Raw genomic sequence first — 13,248 nt, 5'->3', positions numbered from 1 at the left:
GTGTGCCGGTGTGGCATGGTATGGTGAGAGAGTTTCAACCGTGCTGCATTCTCTTTGGAACTTTTCGATAGGTAATTGATCTGATTTTATTCATAACACTCATTGATTGGTAACAATAGATTGTCCTCTTGAAAAATGACACGCATATTAAAAATAAGTTTAGGCATTCCATTGTCCTTCATCAGAATTCGATTATTTTTATTTAAAAATTTAATGATATATTTGATGCACAAATTTATAAATAGGATAAAATTAAATTAAATAATATTATTTTATTTTATATTTAATGTATGTAAAGATTAATATATGATAAATTTATTTATTGATTAAAATTATTTTTTAAAAATTTTTATATAATTAAAATTATTAATATAATTTTTAAAAATATAACTAAATATGTAAATATAATATTATGGATTAAAAATAATCTTCTTAATTTAAAGAATATTAAATCATCTTATATTAAGAAAATAATTAATATTTTTTACAATCCTATTCTTCTATTTAAATATAAATTAAATATGACATAAAATAATTATCATTTGATCCTATCCACCATCTTATATTTCAAATATGACCTAAATATATATTATATGTGAAAAAACTCAAAATATATTTATTTAATATTATTATCTCTTTGAAATGTATTCGTGTATTTGCTTTGTATTAGAATAATCATCATCAAAATAGTAATTAAACTCTATACAACTTAACAAAATAATAAAATATACATATAAATATTTTTCAAATACTCGTTTACAAAAGTATTATTTAATATATAAAAATAATTTTAGTCATTTTAATTATTTATTAATTTTATAAATATCAAACATATACTACAAAGTTCATTATATGCAAAATTTAATGTAATCTTTTTAATAGTTGTTTTTTTCATTATACTTCATCTCATCTCATCATTGTATTTATATTTATTCCAATACATATATTATTATTGATTTTAATCTTATTATTATATCACTAAATTTTACTATTACGATAATTAATCTTATTATCATTATAACTTTTGATTTAATTAAAATTAATCTCATCACTCGTTCAATTAAAATTTCAATCAAATGTATTCGGAAATATTTTGCTCCTGCTTTAGTTGGTAACACATTAGTAGCATATGACTTTTTAAATCACGAGAGATTGATGTGAAAAATGTTTTTCCTTTCTTGAATGGAAATTCAGAATGTTAGCACGCAAGGGATAAAAAAGCATGATAGAAATCTAAATGAAATGCTTTTCTTACATTGTTTATAACAAGAAAAAAAAAAATGCATGCCTGTGTTTATCAAGTATAATTATTTTGAATAAAATCATTAATGTTCAATTGATAATAAATTGCATAATCAAGTTCACTGCAATTTCTAAAAAAAAAAAAAAATTCGTTGAATTGATTATACAACAAATGATTATTATTTCAGAAAAGATTTTTAACAAGAACTTTTAAATGAAGTTGTGAAGTTTTTAACTAAAAATAAATAAATAAACATTAAAATCAATAAATTAAAAAATTTTGTTACATAAATCAAATTTATAAATTTTGATATATTTTTTAAATAAATATTTGTAATAAAAATTTTGATAAAATTTTTACAGTTAAATAAATATATATCAAATTTAAATTATAAATAATAAATTTATTAATTTTTACATATTATTTATTTTCATATTAAATTTTATTAATATATTACTTTAAATATTTTATTAAAATTGTTATTAATTTATTTTTAAAAAATAAATTCACAAACTTCCTTCAAATAACTTTATTTAAACTTTTTTCCTATTATTTCATATACAGTTAAACATCACAAAAGGAATAAAAAAAGTAACATGCTCAATTTATGATCTTAAATTTAAAATATTATTTTTAATTTGATTCAATGTAAAATTAAATAATTTTGAATTAAGCTAAAATAAGATTTTATCACTGTAATGTAATGCACGCGTTAAAATAGAATGAAATCTTTAATTAGTAAAAAAATAAGAACAAAATTCTATTTTTATCATAAAAATATAATAATTGCAAAATTGTTGTATTTAATAACTAAAAAAAAAAATTGTAAATAACCGAAATATGGAAGATCACGAGATTTTCTGCTTCCTTCCTGTCTTCTATCCCTTCTTCTCCTTCTCCTTCTCCTTCTACTTCCTTTCTCTTTCTTATTCTTTCCTCTATTATTTTCTCCCTCTTCCTAGCCGAATCGGGGTCCCCGTCTCTCAGCCGCCAGTTGTTGGCATTGCTTCTTCTCACCATCATCAGTCATTAGCTTTTCGATCTCCCTCTTCTTTCCTCTTATTTCCTTAAATGAAATGAGCCTACACCTATAATTCCTGAAGCCTAACTGAAACATATCTTTTTTCTATTGTTGTTCATGTTCAAAATTTTTCTTTTTTTATTGGGTTCCTCTCTAAAACAAGGACTGTGGTTTTTTTTTTTTTTTTATTACAGGTAAAATCAGGGTTTTTCTGTTGCCTTTCGGGTTTGAGATTTTCGGCTATTGTGGGCTTTGTGTAGGCCTGGGGGTGGTTTTGGAAAGGATGGCGGAAACTTTTGTGCTTCACGATTGTTGTAGTTTCGATGACGATGATTGCTTTGGTGAAAGGGGTTTCGGGTCGAGGCTAGCTTTGTGTGTTTTGTTGCTTTCACCTGTGGGCAAAAACTGGGTGGCGGCTGTTTCTGGTTACAGGTTACGATTTAGGGATCAGTTTTCGGCTGTGAGAGGAGCTGTGGAGGGATTATATGATTGATGGTCTCATGTAGAGTGGTTATAGTGGTCTAGTTGGAAATGGGCTCGGGTAGAGCGAGAAAAGAAGCAACAAAAGTGGGATTCAAAAGTAGAGACAACTGCAAAAGTTCGGAAAGTGCTTAAAGAACTATTTTTAAGATAGTTTGGTTTTAGGTTTTTTTTTTCCTGAAAATATTTAGCTAATGTTTTTATTGTCTGAAATTTATGAAGGAATTAGCATTTTAATTGATTAAAAATAAATTAACAGTTAATATTAAACTGGTCATTATGGAATTTTATTTTAAACTAATTCAAAAACGTTTAATTTTAAATTGAATTAAATAAAACAAATATTTTTAATTAAAAAAACTCAAATTTTAAATCGAGCATCAAGCCATTAATAAATTGATTTGTGCTTTTTTATTATATTTACTTATTTATTAAAACCTCTGTTAACCACGCCAAACCCAATCAAAATAAAACACGTGTTGCCTGTCATACGTAACAGTTGACGTGTGTAATTCTAAGTGGTGGGTTCTCCAATCTTTAGTCTTACCCGATCATCATCTCCCCATCCGATCCAAGCAATTTTTCCTCTCTGGCTGCTGTCGTGTGAGTACTGCCTGTCTCCGTTTCCTCTAGACATGATAATAAATCAACAATAACAAAAACAAAATAAAAAATAGCAAAAATCAAATTCTTCAATTTCCTCAAATGCGAAGACAGCAACAACAAGAACAATTCCTCTCTATCCAATTTCTATCGATAGAGAGAAATCAAATCTAAATTTTCTAAATTTCTCTTACTTTTTGTTTTGAGAAAAGTCGAGATCGATCAGATCGAAGCTTTTGAGATTGAATTTCGGTATTATTATTTTAAAGGGAGAGGGGAGATTGGAAAAAAAAAAAAGAAGGCCAAAAGAGCAGGCAATTTCGCTGAAACATGTCTGCCATAGTTTCAGGGAAGAGATCTTTCTTTGAGGAATTGAGTGCGACACCTCCCGTTTCTAAGAGAATCCGTTGTTCTTCTCGTTTTGCTTCTTCTTCTTCTTTCTCTACTTCTTCTTCTTCTCCTTCTTCGCCGCCCTCCTTGTTTTTGATCGATCAATTGATTTCTATTTTCCCTGAAATGGACAAGCAGGTACGATTTTTTTTCTTTTTTTTTTTACCCAAAGAATGTTATTTTTTGTTTAATTTTTAATTTCTGGAAGAGAGAATGAAATGGAAAATTATTATTATTATTATTTTTTTTTCCTTTTTCTATTTTGATTTTAATATTTTAGTTGCTTTATTTCATTAAAATGGAATTTTTGAAGCAATAAATTGTTTGACTTTTATGGTAAAGGAGTTTGGAGTCAGAATTGGAATTTGAGTTAAAATTTGAGATTTATTTTTTTTCTGTGAATTTTCTTAAAAGACGTTTCTATCGTAATAACTTAATAAAATAATATGATTTTAGGTTCTTGGGAGAGCACTTGAAGAATGTGGACAAGATTTGGATTCAGCTATTAGAAGTTTGAATGAGCTTCGTTTAGGATCTGCTGATAGAAATCCTGCTGTTGCTAATAAAACTGGTGTAGAATTAGAAGGAAATGTTCAACTTCAAGCTCAAGGTTTGAATAGAAAATCCTATTACTTCAATGTTGATCACTCAAGATTGATGATATCCCTGACATTTCATGCATCTTTTGGATTAACCAAGATTTTAACTTGGTTCTGCATCTCTCTCTGGATTCAAATGTTGAGATTATTTATTGTGAGACTATATCTTCTTCATGTTTTAACTTTGAGAAGTTCCTAGTCCTTTTTTTTTTTTTTTTGGTGACTATGAAGCATAGAAACGTTTAGCTTTTTGGGAATAGTTCAGAAGACAAAATGGAAATACGATAACTTGAAATTTTGTTCTTTGATGTAAATTTTAATGTAACATATTTTAAATAAGTGGTTTGCTTTTGGTGGTGTCCATGACAATGAGAGTGCTGCTAGGATAGTCTAAACTTGAAAAAGGGTAATTTATAATTTGTAATTCACAAAGAAACTCCAAGGCTTGGGGTTGGCTATCATTAGATGTCCCTTCCATGCGCCTTTCGTTTTCACAAAATCAACAAAACAAGTTGCGGAAACCAGAAACTGACAAATATACCATGCAATATGTAAAGCTTTCTTAGCAAATTTGATCTGTGAATGCTGCTATTAATGATACAGTTTATGTTCTTGCTTGCACCTTTTATGTTATTTGGCTAGCCTAATTGTTTCCATGGATGGGATGCAGTTAAAACTAGAATTATAACTAACATATCTTTTACTGAATTACCTTTAAGAATCAATTGTTGGTCAGCGAGAAGAGCATTGTTCTGTTGTAGGTGTAGCAGCTAATGGAGATGTCCCAGCGAAGGAACAGACAACCCCAGAAGTTTTCTCAATGGATGGTTCGGATTGGGTGGAACTTTTTGTTAGAGAAATGTTGAATGCTTCTAACATTGATGATGCCAGAGCTCGTGCTTCAAGAGCACTGGAGGTTTTGGAGAAGTCCATTCATGCACGTGCTGGGGCAGAGGTAGCCCAAAATTTTCACCAGGTTGGTTATCATGGTTGTTACAGTTGCTAATAGTTATCTCCTCTCTGATCCCTGCCACATGCCCCGTCCAAACTTTTTGTTGGGTTACAAAAGGGAAAACAAGGAAGGGGTTTTTTCTGAGGATGCTGAAATTGCTACTTGGTTGTTATAGGAAAATATGATGCTGAAAGACCAATTGGAAGCACTTATTCAGGAAAATACTATTCTGAAGCGAGCTGTGGCTGTTCAGCATGAGCGTCAGAAAGAGTATGAAAATCAGAGTAAGGAGTTGCAGCATCTGAAGCAACTAGTTTCTCAGTATCAGGAGCAGTTGAGAACCCTTGAGGTTGGCCTCATGAACTTAACTTTTGATTCACACGGGAACACATGCACAGTCCGCTCATATGCATGTATAATCTATGTGACTACTCTGATCTTTTTTTACTGCTATGCGATTAAGTGCACTGCTTTGCGATCTTATTTTTATTGCTACACGATTAAGTGCATTGCTTTTGGTATTCTGATGAAAATTGTTGGATCATCTGATGTCCTAACAGGTAAACAACTATGCATTGACAATGCACTTGAAGCAAGCTCAGCAAAGTAGCTCTATCCCTGGCCGTTTCAACCCTGATGTTTTCTAGTAATTCTTGGATATGGCTTTGCAGATGACTTGTGTGCAACTGTGCTTGAATCCTGGCAAAAGTGTTCCTAACAAGCTTTAGCCAACTAAATTTTGTAATCTGCTTCAATTGCTGTGCTGCCACCAGATGGTGTATTTTTTTTTTCTCTTTTTTACAGAAGGGTAGGCTGCAGTCGAAAGATATGCCTCGATTATTTCAAGAAATAAATGCATGGTAGTTTGTCTTTCCAATTATCTACTTGAAGTGGATATTTGATAGTAACAAATGTTGGTAGGCTTTGCATCCACCGAAATGAACCTTTTATCCACATATATGCTATAGAAGAAGATAGATCTTAAAAGTCTGCATTTTATCCTCATGACCAAGCTAATGCTATTGAGTCACAAAAATGGTGCCTTCGTGCAATTACTTGGAAAGTAAGTTTTCCTATTGCCGTTAAAAAGAAGGGAGAACAGAAAAGTAGCTTTGCTTCTAGCTTGCCATCATATGCCTTTAGGTTGCTTTGACTCGATAGTCGATATCACACTGGCAATATAATGATGAATGACTTGTGTGGCACAGACCTGTCTTTCAAGACACGCGAGGTCCTTATTCGCCCTGTCCACTAACGCTGCCTTGCTTTCATCATGAACAGTTTCTTTGTTCCGCCAGCCGTTGCCTTGGATATTCTCATTCACTATAAATTTTCTCCGATGCCACCGAGCTCTGACATGATTAGAGGTGGCATAATGGGGCGGGCAACCTGAGGTACGACACTACCCAGTTTGTTATGGGACGGGTTAGCACAATCTATTTTATTACAATAATCGTGCTGAATCAAGTCCAACTCTCAAACCCAACTCTTTTAGTCATATCGTGTTGGGTAGAGTATTTCGAAGCTTATGGGCTCGCACGGCACAAGCTTATGATTGGTCAAGGATTGAATAACAACATAGGCTCAGTGTTATGAGCCAACTTTATATAAGGTCATAATCGAATATAAGATGTCATGAGCTACCTTTATATAGGCTTGTGACCAAGTAAAGTTGCTAAGGGAGAAGGTAGATTTTATATGTTATAAAAAAAGTGTTTTCATTTCAAATATTGTAATGGTTCTTAGTAGTATAAGTATAAAATCTCTTAAGCTTTTTAGAGAAGATGAGTATTTAACGTGTTATTTAGTTGTCTCATTGACTAAAGTATGTGCTAGATCACTTATTTAGGGTCGTTCTTCTAACCTCGACGATAGTGGGAAGACTCAATATTCTTTTTATACTTGTTATACTATTCTCGATATTAATAAAACTCTTTTTTCTTTCGGAGGCATAAAGGGTTTTCTTGGTGTGCACTTATTATGCCTCGATATATCATTGTGTACTAGTGGGATTAACTTGTGGCTTGTTGGTTAATTCAGATATTGAGCTATTTTTGGTTAACTTGTATAGAAGCATCAATCTAAGTGTCATAAGGTCTATTGCTTCATCGAGAGAAAGCTTAATTTGTGACATGTGATATTAGAGCATGATTGAGAAGTGTTAGAGAATTGATAAAATTGCTATGAATGGTGGATTTGATGACTGCAAGAGGATTGAGGAGCTTGAAACTATGGTAGCTGCCTTAAAATCTCACATGATAACCCATGATCAACTGAGAGAGATCAAAATAGCTTAGCTAAAGCTGTCTAATACTCTAAATAACTTGGGTGATATGATTAGACAAGAGATGCCATGAGCATTTTCTAAAAAGAGTTTGAGAAGCTCAGGGTCGAAGTGAGTGTGCTGCAAATAGCTGTGGCTAGATCGAGTTCTAACTCAATGGATAAAAGAAAGAGGGCCAATGTGTCAAAGTTATGATGTTATAAGAGGGTAAGAGATTCCAAAAAGCTTGAGAATTTTTTGTTTAATATAAATAATACTTTCAAGCTATGCACACAAAATCAAAGAAGGATGAGGTTGTAATAGCTTCAATGCACCTTACTGGGGATGCTAAGCTGTGGTAGTGTTCAAAATTATGAATGATGAATGCCTTATTAAAACTAGGGCCAATTTTAAGTAATAGTTGAAAAACTAATTCTTTCCTAAGAATGTGAAGTACATGGCCTAAAGGAAACTTCAAGAATTGGTGTAAATGGGAATGGTGCAAGAGTTTGTGAGGAGCTTTTCTATCCTAATTTTAGATATTAGAGACATGTCTAAAAAAGATAAGATGTTCTATTTTCTTAAGTGCCTCAAACTTTGGGTGAAAATGAAACTATAAAGGTTAAAGGTACAAAATGTAGCCACCATCATGGTTACCCTCGAACGTCTAAATGATTACAATGATGGCCTATCGAAACGAAAGAGCCCTCCATTGGTGGCAATAACTTCAATTTTGGGAATGGGAGAAAAATGGCCTAGTTTGATAGACCATTAAGTGGTGGAATATATAAAAGGCATTCTAGTAGAAACACCCCATAAACCAAAATAAATAATACATCAAACTTTAAGCTTAAACAACCATTGGCTTACTTTTTATGTCAAGGATCACAACATGTGGCCGAATGTCCATACGAGGTGCCCTTAATGCTTTAAAAATCTCTTCTTAAAATTTTTTCCATGCATCCCAAATTATCAAAGAAGTCGAGAAAGAGCCTATAAGGATGGGTTCCATAAGATTTCTCAATGCCTTATGTCATAATGTCTAGATCTGAAGATCTATCGCTACACATTGACTTTAAGAGAGTCGCCACCAATTTTTTTTATCAGGATACGATTGACCATCTTAGGAATCTGTCCTTCCAGGGAACACCTAAATTTAAGAGTCCCTAAAAGAATAGGTTCAAGTTTACTAACCAGAACAAGGTTCGGGAGTTCGGTTATGTGTGAGAAAGGTTATAGCACCCTTACAACGCCCATCAAAAGATGGTACCAGCTTAAATTTGTGTTATCCAATGAGCCTTAAAATTTTACCAAGTAATTAATTATTGAAAATTATTCTCAATTGATTCTAATACTTTTAGCAAAAAATTGAAAAAATTTCCTCACCTCAAGAGTATGCAAGAAAACTACTATTTCACTTGCAGAGGCTCCATCGTCGGATTATTTGACATTAAGGAAAATTTAAAAAAAAATGATTGCCTTTTGTGTAGGAAAAATTGATACTTTCAACTTTTTCCCAAAAATTTTTTTTTTGAAAATTTATTTTTAAGGAAAATTGATACTTTCAACTTTTCCTCAAAAATATTTTTTGAAAACTTTGATTTTTAAGAAAAATTGATATTTTCAACTTTTCTCCAAAAATATTTTTTTGAAAAATTTTGACTTTCAAGGAAAATTGATATTTTTAACTTTTTTTCAAAAATATTTTTTGGAAATTTATTTTTAAGGAAAATTGATACTTTCAACTTTTCCTCAAAAATATATTTTTTTATTTTTATTTAAAGAAAATAGAATAATGAAACAAAATAAAAGTGAAAATAAAAAAATTAAAATAAAAAAAAGTAAAATAAAAATAAAAAATAAAATAAAGGTAAAAAGAATACTAAATAAACCTAATCTAATAAATAAAAAAAATAAATAAAAAAACAAATAATAAATAAAATAAAAAAATTTAAAAAAAAAACCTGGAGCGGCTCGGAGGGTGGCTCGGCTCGGCTCAAGGAAGAGAAAATGGTTCGAAGAATCGGCTTAGGACCTTAGCTCGGCTCGGCTATCGGCTCGGAGGGGGGAACACGCACGGGTCAGAAAAGCGGGTCGACGCTCGGGTCGGATCGGATCTCGACAAAACGCGTGGATCCTTTAGGTCACTTTACGCAAAAACGATATCGTTTTGGGATGGTATATAAGGCTCTTCCCTCTGTTTTTTGACAGAAAGCTCCTCCTCTCTCTCTTTTTTTCTTTTTTCCTCTCATTTCTTTCTAAACAGTCGAAGAATTTCGGTTGAATGTTCACCGAATTCTAAAAAATTTCACCGGAATCTTGGATTTTTCGTCAAAAGTTCATCAAAAATTGGTCGATTTCTGGGATCCTTCACCGAAAACTAGGCAGCTCGTCGAAAACTTCAAAGTTGGCCTGAATTTTCATCGAAAAATACAAATTTCACCAGAAAATTCAACCGAAATCTGGAATTTTCTAAAAATTCCCAGAAAAAAATCGCTAAAAATCTTCAAAAAATTTATGCTAATTCCCAAAACACCTCTAAACCTTTTCCTAGCTTGCTATACGCCCATTTTCTCTCAATCAATAGTTTTTGCTTACTGTTTTTTTGTGTATCCTGTTCTGTTCCAAAGGGTCCTTTTTATATGGATTGATCAGGAGTTTCTGATCAATCCCAATTCCTTTTTGAACGGGGATTCAATCTTTGAATCCAATCTGGACTCTTCTGATTGAATCATAATCCAATCTCCAGCCAAGTAAATAAAAAAAAAATATAAAAAATACGAAAAATATAAAAAATCAAAAGAAAATAAATAAGATAAATCAAGAAAAATAACAGATAATTAAAATTAAATAACAGATAATACATAATCTGATATACATAAATATTAACAAAAAAAAGAAAAAAAAACAATAATAAAGATATCTACATATTAATAAATACATAAATACCTAAAATATATATAATAATAAAAATAAAAATAGAAATAAAATAAAATAAAAATGTAAAATACAATAAAAATAAAAATAAAATAAAGAAAAAAAAATGGACTTACCCATTTGGACCAGGCCCAATTGATTCAGGCCTGGACCAAATTGGGTGTCTACAGCTATCCCTTTTTGCACATTTTCTGTGAAACAGAAATTGCGCAAAGACGTAGACACCCAATTAAGACTCAGCTCGACCTTTTTACTTTGTTGTTTTTTTTTTATTTTTGATCAAAGCTCTTCTAAACAGAGGCTCAACGACTTTGAAAAGTAAATGGCTCCTCTAACCAGAGGCTCACGACTTTGGAAAAATAAATTGCTCATCTAAACAGAGGCACCACGACTTTAGAATGTAAAATGCTCCTCTAAACAGAGGCACCACGACTTTGGGAAAGTAAATTGCTCCTCTAAACAGAGGCACCACGACTTTAGAAAGTAAAATGCTCCTCTAAACAGAGGTATCACGACTTTGGAAAGTAAATTGCTCCTCTAAACAGAGGCACCACGACTTTGAGAAAGTAAATTGCTCCTCTAAACAGAAGCACCACGACTTTGAAAAGTAAAATGCTCCTCTAAACAGAGGTACCGCGACTTTGAAAAGTAAAATGCTCCTCTAAACAGAGGCACCACAACTTTGAAAAGTAAATTGCTCCTCTAAATAGAGGCACCATGACTTTGAAAAAGTAAATTACTCCTCTAAACAGAGGCACCACGACTTTGGAAAAGTAAATTGCTCCTTGACAATCATGTCCAAAGGAGTTGAAAATTGTATTTAAAGGAATTTCAGGAGATTATGCCCAAAGGTCTTATAAATCAACCCTGATACCAAAAGATATCCTATTTCAAGGATTAGGAACTTACCTGACAAGTTTTTTCTCAAATTTATAAAATATCTTCATATCTGTCTTCTCTATGTGGGATCTTGGAATACCCATGCTTCTTGCACTATATTTTCTTGAAAGTAGTGTATGCTATGCAATGCATATGAATTTCAATGCATGCTATGCAAATGTTGACTAATTAATTCCTATTCAATGTATGGTACTCAAGTTTCTCAAGCTTTTTTTGGGCATCAAGCCTTTTGATTCTTCAAAGATTCAATTACACTGCTCTTCTAAGATCGAACTAGTGTAGCTCTCGATTGTCTTTTCCACTCACATTCTTCCTTGTTCAGTTTTTCAATACTTTGGAATAAGCTTCATCAATCGATCATCACTTGACCATTATTCAATGAATTTCTTAGCACTAACAAATTTCAAAATAAGTTTCATCCACCATCACTGGGTCATTACTCATAGGTGTCTCAGCATTAACCATTCCAAACAAACTTAGTCCACTGAATGTTCTCATCATTCAATCATAACTTGCAAGTCATATCGACCAATTCATCCTTGTACTCATCACTTGGTTATACCATTTTTCAAGATTTGTCCCATTATATTCTTCATTTGATCACATCATATATCTTTCCAAATCATCTCTTTTAGGTTTCTATCATTTCTTTATTTTGTTACCATCATCTTAGATTTCTTTTAAAATGAATGCAAGATTCTTTTAAACACATATTCATTCATTCATTATCATTTCAAATCTTGACAAATACAATGCAATCAAGCATTTTCTCAATTCATTCTAGGGGTGTAACAAGGTGAATTATGGTAAAGAAGAACTATTTTGGTACAAAACAAATGGGAAAGGAAATAAATTGGATACATGTCATAGGGATGAATGGTATATCCAAATAATGAATATTCAAATAATTCTCAACATTAATCTAGGATTCTTTCTCAAAAACTCATTCCATTTACTGTTGAAATCATCTTGACTTGACAAACTTTGCCCTAGTCTTTGAAAGATCTTTGGATGTCTTTGATCTTTGACCTGGATCTTTTTTTTCTACCAAAATCACCCTTTTAGGTTTTCAATTTGAAACTATTTTTTCATTTTCTCATTTTTTCTTCTTTTTTTCTTTTTTTTTTTTATTCATCATCTTTTTTTTTCTTTTTTTCTCATTTTTCATCCATTGTTGGTATCTTTCATATATCAAACTTTAGAGTAATGTAGCATGATTTCATTGCTTCATCATAAGTATAACTTTGCTCAACATGTGATCATTCAAGTTAAGTATTCACACTTAATCTAAATGGATTTTTCTAGGTTATAATGTAGGCCAAGATGAGGGGTCATAAAAGAAATGGATATAATAGGCTCAAAATATGTATTAAAAAGATTCAAAACCAAAGGATCATTTGATACAACTTGGCATTTTGCCCCACATCGTTCACTATTTTTTTTCCTCACACAAATGATTCTCATTACTTTGTCCCAAGTCATGTGTGGTATTTTTTCTTTTTTTTTCTTTTTTTTGAGACCTTTTGTGATTTTTTAAAAAATTACCCCCCAGTGTAGAGGGAGATCCTTGGTTGAGGTTCTTTCGAAAAAGAAATCATAATAGGCTTAAAGGGGTAGCAATAAATGGTTTTTTGAATGGTAAAAGAAATATGGCCATTTTTCATCTCAATTGTGAATACTTTTCTTGAACATCATCCATTGAACAAAGCTCATGATCTTGTATAAAAGATTACATATCTTCAAGACATATCTCTTTCACTTCTGGTAATGGCTTACCCTTTTTTTTTTGCTCAAATCATCTCTTCATATTAATGTGGATGAGTTCTCAAAATTAAATCTCAGAATTATTGTTATCATTGT

General features: G+C 31.5%; 1 protein-coding gene across 2 annotated transcripts; it reads left to right on the top strand.

Annotated features, from left to right (window-relative positions):
- Positions 1-2,074: 2,074 nt before the first annotated feature.
- On the top strand, positions 2,075-6,165 carry LOC111286062 (uncharacterized). Of its 2 annotated transcripts, none has more exons than XM_022875841.2 (5): positions 2,075-3,875; positions 4,194-4,347; positions 5,098-5,312; positions 5,464-5,637; positions 5,849-6,165. In XM_022875841.2, exons 1-5 carry the CDS (start codon positions 3,678-3,680, stop codon positions 5,933-5,935), a joined length of 828 nt encoding a protein of 275 aa, XP_022731576.1. In that variant the 5' UTR covers positions 2,075-3,677; the 3' UTR covers positions 5,936-6,165. The 2 variants fall into 2 exon arrangements, with proteins under 2 accessions (XP_022731576.1, XP_022731575.1); XM_022875840.2 differs by having other exon boundaries at positions 3,541-3,875; positions 5,056-5,312.
- Positions 6,166-13,248: the final 7,083 nt, after the last annotated feature.

The sequence above is a fragment of the Durio zibethinus genome, chromosome 6, assembly GCF_047325235.1.
Source record: "Durio zibethinus cultivar Kanyao isolate XHJ-2024 chromosome 6, ASM4732523v1, whole genome shotgun sequence".
Taxonomy (NCBI): domain Eukaryota; kingdom Viridiplantae; phylum Streptophyta; class Magnoliopsida; order Malvales; family Malvaceae; genus Durio; species Durio zibethinus.
This window is presented reverse-complemented; position numbering and strand designations above follow the sequence as displayed.

Bases quoted from the DNA above. Each gene is read 5' to 3' on its own strand.
- LOC111286062 (XM_022875840.2), top strand. From the start codon at position 3,678: ATGTCTGCCATAGTTTCAGGGAAGAGATCTTTCTTTGAGGAATTGAGT. The intron at 3,876-4,193 runs GTACGATTTTTT...ATATGATTTTAG, and splicing joins TCCCTGAAATGGACAAGCAG to GTTCTTGGGAGAGCACTTGA. The intron at 5,638-5,848 runs GTTGGCCTCATG...ATGTCCTAACAG, and splicing joins AGCAGTTGAGAACCCTTGAG to GTAAACAACTATGCATTGAC.